The sequence below is a fragment of the Indicator indicator genome, chromosome 12 (genome assembly GCF_027791375.1).
Source record: "Indicator indicator isolate 239-I01 chromosome 12, UM_Iind_1.1, whole genome shotgun sequence".
Taxonomy (NCBI): domain Eukaryota; kingdom Metazoa; phylum Chordata; class Aves; order Piciformes; family Indicatoridae; genus Indicator; species Indicator indicator.
Genome location: NC_072021.1, coordinates 9,198,213 through 9,210,908, shown reverse-complemented (window position 1 = coordinate 9,210,908; position 12,696 = coordinate 9,198,213). Strand labels below are relative to the sequence as shown.

General features: G+C 42.1%; 1 protein-coding gene across 1 annotated transcript; it reads left to right on the top strand.

Moving 5' to 3' along the window:
• Window positions 1-238: 238 nt before the first annotated feature.
• MAL2 (mal, T cell differentiation protein 2) lies at window positions 239-11,297 on the top strand. The gene is made up of 4 exons (XM_054385603.1): window positions 239-373; window positions 2,700-2,870; window positions 8,870-9,028; window positions 11,226-11,297. The coding sequence occupies exons 1-4, from the start codon at window positions 239-241 to the stop codon at window positions 11,295-11,297; spliced, it is 537 nt and encodes a 178-aa protein (XP_054241578.1).
• Window positions 11,298-12,696: the final 1,399 nt, after the last annotated feature.

Here is a 12,696-nt window from a genome sequence, read left to right as displayed (position 1 = left end):
GGCGTGGTGAAGCGGGGCGGGTCCAGTCCCTGGCACCCCGGGGATGTCCACCCAGGTCCAGGCGAGGCGAGGTGGGGCGGGCCCGGCTCTGGGGCGGGCATGAGGGAGGGGGCTGGGGCGGTGCCTACAGCGTTGCCCGCACCTGTTCCCTCCTTCACCTCCTCCTCCTTGTCGCCCACCTGGCCGCAGCTCGGCCGTCCCCACCGCGCTTGGTAGCAGCAGCCGCCACCACAGCACCATGTTGCCCAGGGAAGCCTCGTCTATGCCGCCGCCTCCCAACCCTGCTGCCTACTTCCCGCCCCCCCGAGTTACTTTGCCCTCTGGCCTGGAGATCCTGCGCACCTACTCGGGAGCCGTCATCTTCCTGGAAATCGTGAGTGCGGGGTGGGAGGCGGGCATCCACCGGCATTCCCGCGCTTTTCCCTCCCCTCAGCGCCCCGCTGCCCTGCGCCCGTCTCATTCCCCCGCAGGCAGTGGTGCCCGGAGCCGGAGGGGACGTCCGTCTGCCCGGGAATCGCCGAGCAACAGCTTCGCGTCGCCCGCGCTCCTCACCTGCCATTTTGAGTGGGGAAGGTGCGGGCGGCCGAGGCTGCGGCAGGGGGGAGCCGCCGGGCTGCCCCGCTTTGGCCCCGGGGCTGGGGTCTGGGACGCGGGGCTGTGCTGGGAAGGACAGCAGGACCCGTCCCTGTTTCCTCTAGCTTGCCCTGGCACGTTTGGCCATCAGGGTCCGCCGGTGGCACGGCACTTTCCCCGGCCCTGGTTCGTGCGGCACCGGGAGGCCCGTGGAGATGGGTTTCACAGGGGTTGTTTTAAGCTGTCGAGGACTTTGAGCACCAGCCCCCAAACCCCATTATGTGCATGTGTTACAGGTTCTATGCAAACTCCCACAAGGATGTTTAATTTCACATGCGTGCGAGACCTTGCTGGTGTAGACAGGGCTGAGAACGCTTGAGCTAACGCCAAGTAATGAGAGTCCATAGAGCCGTGACACTCGCTAGTACAAAGGAGAAAATAGACAAACAGCAAAACAACAAGAAGCCTTGCCAGAACTCGTTTGATTTTTTTTTTTTTTTTTTTTTTTGTCTTGGGGTTGGAAGAAGAATGCTGTTTGGATCCCAGTCTGTGAGATGGATCCTAGTCTGCAAGCTGTAAAATTGCACCTGAGCAACGAGCTCAGAGCGCAAGTCCAGGCGCTCAAATCGGGCCCCCAGTCGGGAGGGACAAAAGGCTCATTAGGTTGGCCAACCTATTGTGCATCTGACAGCCGAGCTGAAGTGGACTGGTAGCACAAGGGAAATAGCACAACAGTGGGTGCTGAGATTAGAAATCCCTACAAGAGTTTCCAAAAGAAGGCTGAAAGGCTGCACATTCAGAATGCTGAAAACATTTCATGTGTCCCTGCTTTCTAAGAGAGGTTTTCTGCTCTCCCTTCTGCTTCCCCATTGCCCATCACTAGGGTCACTGAGGTATACAGACTTGCACCTCCAGTCTTGAGAAGAACCAAGCTTTCTCTAGTTTTACATCAGCTAAAAAAGGAACCCTAGAGAACAGCTTGAAGGCTAGTGCACAAATCTTTGGGAGCTCTGAACAGAGACTAGCAGTGCATCTTTACATACATGCTGCTGCAATGTAACGTGACAGGAACCAACTAATTTTATGGTAGTCATCTTTTGAAAGGTATCTCTCATCCAACCTTGATTCAAAGGAAAGTTGATTATGAAAATGTGAGCTCTGTAGCTGTGAATCTGTAGGATTTAAATCAGGAGAGTAGAAACCTGCTTGGAAATTGATTGTTACTCTCACTGCACAGCATGTTGGATTATAAAGTTAAATGTTTCTGTGTTTCTGTAATTAACATATTTCAGATGGCAAGTATGATTTTTCTGCAGTTATTCTTTTTTTTATAAAGAGGCAGGATTTGCAGTGAGAAACAGTACCCTTCCATAGGCCAAGAGCTGATTAAACCAGGGAAGTCTTAGAAGTACTTGAGTTCTCCATCCCATCATAGCATAGCTTCTCCACTCATTTGCTGCGATCAGGATGATGAAGAGAGTATTGGCAGTGTTGAATTCTTCCCATGGTCATGATAATTCTGGAAAGCTGTATGTTTTTCTAGTCATTACAACATAATTTACAACTCACCTTATTCTGTATTCTAGTTTTTTTTAATTATTATTGTTGTTGTTTCATGTGTTCTTTTTCAGCTTTTTATTACAAATTACTTGAAAAATATTGCAGGTTCATCTCTTTTGGTATCTCATCTGATTAGGACTAAAAAACTAAACAGTGTGAGATCGAATCCAAGCATGATGTACATCCTTCTCATGCTAACTGCAGTATATATAGATTTGTATATGTTTGTGTGTGAAACATAGTTCCACAATTCAGATATTTCCCTTAAAATGAGAGTAGAGGTGACATTTTCAGCAGCAGCAGCATGCATAACACCTGGATTTGTAAATCCCATTTTCAGGACTATTTTAAGATCTTTTAAGAACTTCTGAATGGCTTCATGTTTACTGCCAGTTAGTTCCTATCGTTTCTGAGAACCCTTGGGTTCTCTGAGTGCTTTTGAAGTGTTTCCTCTCAGTTCCTGAGAGTAATCTGAGGACACATTGATATGTAATATAAGTTCTTAGGCTGAAAGGACTGAATAAAAGCTACTTCTCAGCTCATCGTCAGTGTTCTTTTACTTTCAGCTGTTTGGGACTATAGTCTGGATTTTGGTGGCTGCTACACAAATCCCACTGCCGGTGCTGCAGGGATGGGTAATGTTTGTAGCGGTGACTTCGTGGTTTCTGTCCATTGTGTTCCTGTGTGTGTTCCTCTTTGGTTATGCAAATAGGATTGCTGTCAACTGGAACCAGACGGTAAGATTTTTTTCCTTTATGTAACGATTCCCTTTGTTTTATAAACTGAAAATCATTTCATTAGAAGTACTGATCCTAAGCTTTAGTGCCTGGCCCTCCTGTTCTGAAAAACTGTCAGCTAAAACTAGTAAAAAGAAAGAGTAGGGCTAGAAGGATGAAGGAGGAAATACATGATCTGTTCTACGATGGAGGCTCAAAGAGCACAGCTTTTGAAACTCATTGAAGGAGTATTATTTTCCTTGATGAGCACATGAAATGCATGAGCAGCAGGAAGAGGGCTAGTTTAACAAAGCATGACCACAAATTGGTTTAAGTGGTCAGAAATTATTGTGAACTGGAAATCAGACAATATTTTCCGGCTACTAGAGAAGTGGTAGTAACACCCTGTGAATAATGAAGGGTAGAAAGATGCATCTAATGTTGTAAAGGAAGTGATACATCTGCGAACACGTTGTGTGATATGGTTGCTTGTGATAGCACAGACTGTACTGAAAGTTTTCCTCCAGTTCCTAAGAAAGCATTCTGCTGACTTTTGGGTCTATTCCTTAAAGATAGGGCATCATTGGTAATTGACCTTAGGTAGTCAAAGAGAGCATAACCCACAGTATGATATAGCTTAACATCCTTTTAGGAGACAGTGTTTATTTTACAGGAAGCCTGGTGAGACTACAGGTATCACTATACTTTCCTCAGCATTTCTTCATTGTGAAGATGAGACTTGATTCTTGCTGTAATGGAGTGTTATGGCTTGTGCCAGTAGTTCTCAGACTGTAACTGCCTATCCAGGGGAGCTGTTGGCTACCTCAGGTCATTGACTGCTAATTTATACACTCCTTTGTTGTCATTTAACTGTTCTGTAGGTTGAGTTTTTGGTGCTCCAGTAGTTAAGCATGAGATGGCATTACACTCCTTTACGTTAATGGAAATGAATAATAAGAGGTGACAAAACCATGATTGGAATGGGAATGCCAAAAAGTCTTCTAAAAAGATTAGAACTTCTCAAATATTAAAAGTTTGGCTGCTAGTAACTGCTTATCATCACCACCTTCCTCCTGCGTGGCTTAGTTTTCGTATTGACATTCTTCTTATTGCAGCTGGAATTGTGTGCCTTGGTATCAACATCTGTGGTTATTTATCTCTTCAAGGTATTCACAGACAGTCCCTTAAAACGAAAAGTCTTCAAAGCAAATCATGGAGCTTCCTGAGTTTGGAGCTCTAATTGATAACTTTAAAGCCTGTCAGTGGTAACAGACTGGATTCTATTAGAACAAGCTTTAGCACTTTAAATGTACATACATAGTGTCAGCTTTCCAGCACAATACAGGCACTAATTAGACTCATAATGAGTTACAATTACAGAGACCTTTACAGGGATTTATGCTGCAACATCATTGCAAGTTATGATGCAACAAAGCTCTGGAGCCTGTGCATAACTTAAGTAAATTAATAGTGTCCTGGGTTTCATTGAAACTATTTGCCCATTTGCAATCATGCTTCTATTTAGGAGTTGCTGGATGAGGGTGTAGCCTTTCATAGATTGGAAATGCTATACATATGTTCATTTATAACAATAGTTGACGTGTGTTGTACTGTTAATTTTGTGCCCTTGTATGTGATACATTAATGAAAAAATTTCAGGAAATTGCTACATGACTTGCATAAAAGCTACACATGTGGGACTCTGTAATGTAATCTAAAAAGCTGGCATAACTGAATCAACAACAACAACAATAATAATAAGAAGAAGAATAAGTAAATGCAGAGTGAGTAATTTTATCTCCAACATGGTAGCTGGCAGCCTTTTCCAGCTGTCAGGAAAAATAACACTATACACCTTGTGTTGTGGTTTAAACCCAGCCAGCAATTAAGCACCACACAGCTGCTCTCTCACTGTCCCCCACCAAAATGGGATGTGGGTGAGAACCAGGGGTTAAAAAAAAGTAAAACTCAGGGGCTGAGATAAAGATAGTTTCATAGAGCAAGCAATAGTAATAATACTACTAGAAACAGAATATACAAAACAAGTGATGCACAGTATAATTGCTCACTGCCTGCTGACCAGTAAGCAGCCTGTCCTGAAGCCATAGTTTATATACTCCCCCCAGTTTATATACTGGGCATGATGTCTGGGTCAGCTGTCCTGGCTGTGGCCTGTCCCATCTTCTTGTGCACCCCCAGCCTCCACTGGCAGGGCAGCATGAAAAGCTGAAAAGTCCTTGACTACTCAGCAGCAACTGAAACATCAGTCTGTTATCAACATTATTTCCATTCTAAACCCTAACCACAGCCCACAGTACCAGCTAGTGGGAAGAAAATTGACTTTAATCAAGCCAAAACCAGGGCAATCACTTGACCACTATTTTCAGGTACCCAAGTGTTCTGTAATTTGTTGGCACTAAACTCTTCAGCATCACTTCTTAAGGATTTTTTTTTACCTTCTGTTGCAAATAAATATCTACCAGAAACACTAAAACTATTTTTTATTACTACCTGTTTGGTTAAGGTTGCATGTATTTAGATAAAAACACAGATTTTGCTCTTTCATACATTTATGGTAGATCACAGAAGCTACAGTTCATTTGATTAGGTTAAAAATGGGAAGAGTTGTGGCTTAGTTATACTGGAGCTCTATGGAGATGTTCATGAACAAATGTAGTTTAAGACTCCAGGAGTTTATATGTAAAGTTTGAAAACCAGCAAGGGATTCTGACAGCCCTGCATTTAGGAACACCTTATGTCATAAGTAGCTCCATTGATACTAATACAAACCTTTCCAAAATAAGATGCTGCACAGTGAAAAGATGAGGGAAACTGTGGATCTTCTATATTAAACCAGATAGCATGACAAATAGTGTCCTTCACAGCCTGACTCACAGCACACTCTGTAGTGTGAATGAACGTAGTGTACAGATCTGGCAGTGATTCACACACTCTGTGCATGAGGCTTCAAGTGTGGAGGCAAGGGAGAGTTAGACACCATGCTGGCAACTACTGAAAAACAAAGGGCACGCTCTCATAAAATCTTGGGGCTTTTGGTCACAGAAACCATAACCATGTGAATGTGAAACCTTACTGATGCTACATAGCTTCCCCATAATTGCTGCCAGGAGAAGCAAATTAAGGGTTTGGCAGGAGAATGAAGGAAATGAAAGAGTTTGTCTGCTGAGTATACCTCTCCTGTATGCAGTCAGTACTGCCTTCCTCATGGAGCTATTTATGCTCCTTCATGAGCAGTGATGTCAAAAGTGCACAGTTAGTGCTCCTGGTATTTAGCAGCCCAAAAATAATAGATGTCCTTGATTACCTGTGGGCTCACACAGGTCTTCCAAAGTTGCTGGAATCCTGTGCTATGAAACACTATGTCAGGCCACCATACAGGGCTCAGTGTTTGTCTCGTGTGGAACATGTACCTGTGTGTGGTTTGACATGGCATGTAGGTGGTAGCATGGAAGGTTTATGTGTCTGCCTGCCAGCTTGAGTGAGCAGGAGGAAGCCACAACAGTAAGTGGTGGGAAGAAATGCCTCCCCTTCTCCAGTGCTTCAGCACTCTCATGCTGGAGTAGGTCCCTATTGTTTTCTTTCACTATGAAGTACGGATGTTACAGCAGGGCTGGAGACTTGGGGTGTGTGTCTTAACACCTGAAGCTTGAGATCTAGCAAACTTAGCACATAAAAGCAATCCAGATAGCTCAGAAAGCCACCCTCTACCCCTTTATCTTAGTTCTGTTGATGTCAGTGGAGGCCTCCTGGTAGTACTCCAAGAGGAAGACAAAACCAACCAACCACCCAGGCAGGATGGAAAACCAGAAGTTGGGAATTACTGCAGCTGTTTTGCCAAAACCTGGGTTCCCAGTAATTAGCAGTCATTAAGACCTAACCTCAAATGATTCCTAATTAAGCTAAAATTATTTCCTGATCTAAGTGGAATGGGAAACTGTAGTAGGTTATATTGTACTATGTCAAAACTGACTAGGTGTGATTTAAGTAGCTTTAGCTGCTATCAAATGTGGAGCAACTCATGAGCTTGAAAATAAAACTATTTCACTAAAAAGCAACAATTCTCTAAACAAGGAAGAACAGCATATTCTCACTTTGATATCAGACAGGGGATAGGCTGAGCCAGCCACTGAACAGGTGACATACTCTCTGTCAACCCCTCTCCCTTCCCAAAGGGAAGAGAAAGAGAGTGAGAGACTTACTGATTAGAAAAAGAGAGCAGTTTTAATGAAAATAATTACAATGGAACAAAATACATAGAAATATATACAAACCCAATATCAAACCCAGCCTGCCCAATGGCATGTAGTCACTGTCACTGCTGATGCTGTGGCAGGCACTGGGGAATTCCCAGACTGGACAAAGAACTGGATTCAGGAGCTGAGTTCTGGAAGCGGACTCGGGAAATGGATCAAGATCAAAGGCAGAACAGATGGAGTCCTCCTCAGACACCAGCTATTGAAGAAGAGAACTTGACCTTGTGATCTCTAAGCTTTGCATCAAGTATCCCTTGCTGGTCAGTTCAGGGTCACCTGTCCCACCCACTCCTCCCTGCAGGTGTGGCCTTTTACTTTGTGCATCTCCAGAATAGTAGACAAGATTTAGCAGTGATGTAGGTCTGCATACTAATCCTGGAAGCATTGAGCATTATCACTACTAGAAGCAGATGCTGTCTGTGAAAACATGCTGTTGATGTCAGAAAGGGCAGTTCCTTAGAAGAGACTGAGCTGAAAAGTAAAATCACTGAACAGAACTAGCTCTGTTCTAACTCAAACCAGGACAGTTGGTGAGGATGCTGCACAGTAATTTCCAGTGCATGTGCGTGCTGTCTGCTGTTGTGATGGACTTGCACGTGGAGTAGCCTGGGTTCTCACTCTTGGCATGCTGATAGTCCATTGCACTGGAAAAGAATTAAAAGTGCATAAAGAATTCATTAGTGCTGGAGACAGACTACATAATGTGGGTTTCATTAAAAAGCATACATGTACTTCTGTATGATTTTAAAACTTGTGTCTATGGCTTTTGCAGACCTGCACAGGTACAGGCACAAAGTGTGTGTTGAAGAAGAAGAACTAAGTGTGGTGCAGATGTCAGCTTTGTAGATTTGGCAACAGAAGATGGAAGAACATTTTAGACATTTTAAAACTTCATTGGAACATATCTTAGATCTTGCTGTTTAGAACCTGACTCTGAAAGACAGCCCACAAAGAGATTTAGACACAAGAGATGCTTTTTCATGTGCTCTAGTAATGGAATCCTGAAATGAGTGTGAGATGTTTAAACCTTGTGTTCAGCCAGCATTCACTGCAGAGAATGGAATCGCCTAAAGGCCAGAAGAGAAGCATATTTAAAATAAATCCTGTCAAGTCTCAGGCATTTTATTCCACAGTATCATGAAGTACTTCCAGTTGATTGTATTGTGAGTAGAGCAGAGTCAGAGATGAGGAAATGCCTCAGTTCTTGGATTCTCACTGCATTGGGAAGTAAACTTCAGTTGTGTCAAGGCTGAGGTGTTTCTGGGTATTTACAGAAGCAAAATTCAGGCATGGAGGGAGAACTTCTGGACCTTACATTATAGCTGAGAAGGGATTTGGGAGACTGCAGGCTTGTATTGTGCTGATTAAATTGTGATAAAGTTAGCCTGTATGTCTCTTTTTCCTCTAAGCCATTTGAAGGGAGAGTTCTGTAAACTCTAAAAGCTGTAATGTGTGACCTTGTTAAAAGGTCAGCATATGTACATACAGATGTACATATGTGCAGACATTAATTTAAAAGAATATAAGGTTTGGGGCAAGGGAGAGTTGCCCTTTATCACTAATCATGTTAGTGGGTTGCTTGTAATTGCAACAGTGTGAAAACACAGCCAGCTTAAACTCTCAGAGGGATTTAACACTGCTCATCTAAACTTATTATCAGTGCTCCATTCATGTTTCCTTGGTACCTAGACTAGAAGAATTAGAAATTTAGTGCAGCCCTGACTTAATCTGTTACTTGCTTTTCAGGACTTCCTTTTCCATGGGACTACTTTTGTCTGTTACTTTGGAGCTTTTCTGCTGCAAGCAGCGACTACATCTCTGCATCACTTTCCCCGCAGATTCAATTCTACTACTCAAGAGAAGATTCTATCTGATCATGAATATAACATAAGCATAGCAGCCTCGGTATGTATTCCATATACTGGTATCTAGGGAGCAGAAGTCTGTTGTAAACCCTTGTAGCCAACCATTCAACTTGGGAACTTAAAGCAAGCTGGAATAGAAGAAGGAGTTGTCTTTGAGAGCAGCGAATAGTGTCTATAACAGTGACGTGCAAAAAAATACTGGAATAAGCTAATGCTAATGTGATGGGTATTGAGTTGGTACCCTTCACTGTAGTGCTTTAAATATATGATCACCACAGCTTATAATTTTTAGGTGAAATACTTGTTAAAAGCAGTGTTGAAGAAAAAGATAACAACTGGGCCTTAGTCAAAGCTTCAGGTGTGAATTTCATGCCTGTGCTCAAACTTTCAGTTGCTTTTTTTGTACCATTTAGATAGACCTGAACACGCCATGGGGAAAAAAAACACTTTGGCTATCTCCTTGTGAAGCTCTAAATAATGTGCTTTCTACATCAGGCATAAAAATTATCTGTAAGGGCCCTTGCTGTCTCTTATGGCAAGGATTAGAGCACTCTTATTGATAGCCTAAGCTCAGGCTGCATTTTTCTCACTGTAGTTGCATCACCACTGAATCACTGTATCTGGTGATGTGGGTGTGCATAGCTGAGTCAGAAAATGTGCCAGGCTCTAGCTTTCTCCCTGGCTGGACTCCTGAAGGGCAAGTAGAGGTGTGCCAGTAGGCTTAACTTAAATGAAACTGCAGCTCTTATTTTTTTGTACCACCCAGAGCATACCTCACAGAAGGGTATATATTTATGGAGCTCCTAAAACCCTCTGTGGGTATCAGTTCTCTTTAAAATAGGCCATACAGTTTGCACAGTAAACACCTTCAATTCATCTTAAGGTAAAAAAAAACAGATGAATGTAAGGTGTAAGATTTGTGTTGTCTCTGCAAGAGGAACACACAAAGGCAGAGCTTTTTGCTCTGGCAATTAAATCTCTGAAGGAGTGAGGCGGGCACGACAGTCTCCAAGCCCAGAGTGCTCTCACCATTATCCACTTGCCAGTAACACACTGAAGTACATCTGATCCCGTATGTATGGCTATATGGCACAAGGACAGCAGTGGTGTGTCACAGCTGTGATTGAATAAAGGGCTTTATACTAAGCAGGTGTCACAGGGTCTGCTCTTAAGTGTAACTCTTCAATCCATGTTCAATGTGTTTAGAGCCCACTGAATATATGGGCACTTCAGTCATTCTGTCTGATAACAGACAGGATACTGAGGACTCCCAAGAGACCATTTTGCCCTTCCATTCTGTTTTTCCCACAGAATTCATTTTTTAAAGTGCTTCAAATGGGGGAGGAGGAAGCTCTTCTGTAATTTGCCTCAGTATTTTTAATGAAGAGATGCTGGGAAATGGTAAATCAGATAACTAGTCTTTAGTGTCTTTGCGTTTTTTCCAATAATATATAATTGTTCTAGTCAGGACACTGAAAAAAAAAATGTCATCCTGTGAAACACTTCATTGAAGTGGTCCCATGATCTACATGGGGGGAAATAAAACATTGCTAACATTTTAAATTTAATTTTGTATACTGTGATTAAAAATTTATATCTTCATTTTATATGGATTTTAGTTCTAAGACAGAATCCATAGTTATTTTTTTTTCAGCAATTCAGTTTCTCATTTCTTCCTTTTGGTTTACATTATATATTCGAGTTTCCTGTGTTGTGACCTTCAGTTCAAATCTATTCAATCCACTTCTTGAGCAATAACAACTTCTGGCATTTCTCAGGAAGTTGTTCTGATGGCTGGCTATCTGGTCAAGGAGGCTGGATTTGAAGCAGTCTCTGTTTCTGCAAGGAAAAGAGTTCTGTGCAGAGCAATGCCTTCTTAGTTTTTTACTGGTAAAGGCATTCACTTGGAAACGAAGCTGAGATTAATGTTTGATCATACACACGATTCCTTTGTACATAACTTACACAGACATTCTGTTCCATATTCTATTTCAAAATGCCTTCTGAAGCAAGCAAGGAAATTAAAAGCAATAACGTGGAGTTATAACAGAGAAATCTGTGAGAAAATGTCAGAAAATCCCAAACCTATCTTTACCCTATTTTGGGTGGGGGAAGGTAACTTCTGAATGATTTGTGTTCCTGTATTTCTTTAGAATAGGAAAAAAAAGTAGAACATTATAATGCGTGATTCACTTGTTTGTTTGTTTGTTTGTTTGTTTTCCCTGCTCCTCCTCTAGATTTTTGCCTTTGCAACAGCCATTTGTTATGGTTGCAGCACAGCCCTGGCATTAAGGAGATGGAGGCTATAGCAGTTGAAGAGAAGTTCCACTTCAGATCCAATTAAGTGCTACTTGTCTGTTTTACTGTAATCTAATTCCAAAAAGACTTTTTTTTTTCTTAAAATCTGTTTTAAAGTGCTGAAATGTAAATATCCCCTGATCAGGATTTCCTTAACAGAAGTTTCCATCTCTTTGCTTTCTGATTTTTACTTTACTGTGTACTTATTAGAAGGATACTCCACAGAGTATAGGGATGAACAGATGTGTCATTAGCAGATCACAGAATTCTAGTGTTAAATCAGAAGAGGAAGAAAATGGAAGCTCAACCAACATGTTAACAACATAGGTAGCTAAAAAGCACCCATCATGGTAAGTTGTTGAGCCTTAAGTCTTTTGCAGCATTACAGTGCATTCCACACAGGTACAGCTAGAGCCTTGAGGCTCCTTGTAGAGTCATGGGTTTTCCTTGTGCTGCTCCTTGCATGATCAAAGCCCAAGCTGACTTCATCATACCAACTTAGTATAGATATTGTTAACTTTGATGTACAGAGAAAATATTTTTAATATCCATCCAGTGAAATCTTTTGATACTCTTCTATAGCCATATCCAGCTGTGGTCATCTGATCCTTAAAGCTTACCATTTTCCTTAGTAGGTGGGAACTGTTTGGGACTGTCAGTCAGTAGTGCATTAGGTTTAGGAATTCAGCTTAATCAGATCTATTTATACTGCAAAGCCAAACCAGTGCTTGTATTTGTATTGTGTGTGCATATACATGGTGTATTTCTAACAGGATTCTTTGCACCATTTCACTTTGTTGGAGTACAGCTTTTGATTTTGTTAACTTTACCTGCTGCATTTGTTACTTCTTACATGAGTCATTATTATTTGAATGGAATGTTACCAAATGGTGAATGATGTCTGACCTCAATTCCTGCAGCCTCTTATTTGTTGCATTCTAAGCCTGCGGTGCTGTAAAGGTGTTTTTATTTGGACAGATGCCTATGCAACATCTTACTGAAAGCAGTGGAATGCAGAGGGGTCCACCCACTACAGCATTTGCTTTTGGCATGAATGAAGTTTAATTCAGCCTCTCTTGAATATCTCCATCATCCATAATGAGATGCAAAAGGATGTATAGAAAACCAGTGTAAGAAAACAAAATGATAGCATTGTGCTGTGCTCCCTAGCACTCGTGCTGTTTTGCAGATGATGAAATGTTTGGTTTTTTTAAAATAATGCTAGTAAATCATTTCTGCTCTTGTGAATAGTGCCAAATTAGTAACCTGGCTCCCTGTCATTGGTAAATCATCTTGCTCACCACATCTTGTCAGTGCACCTGAGGATTCTACAGAGACCAGGGGTGCTTGGGTAAGGGAAGGCAGGACTTTCTTCCTTCCCAGGCCTACCCCTTGAGCCAACAAAAGTGC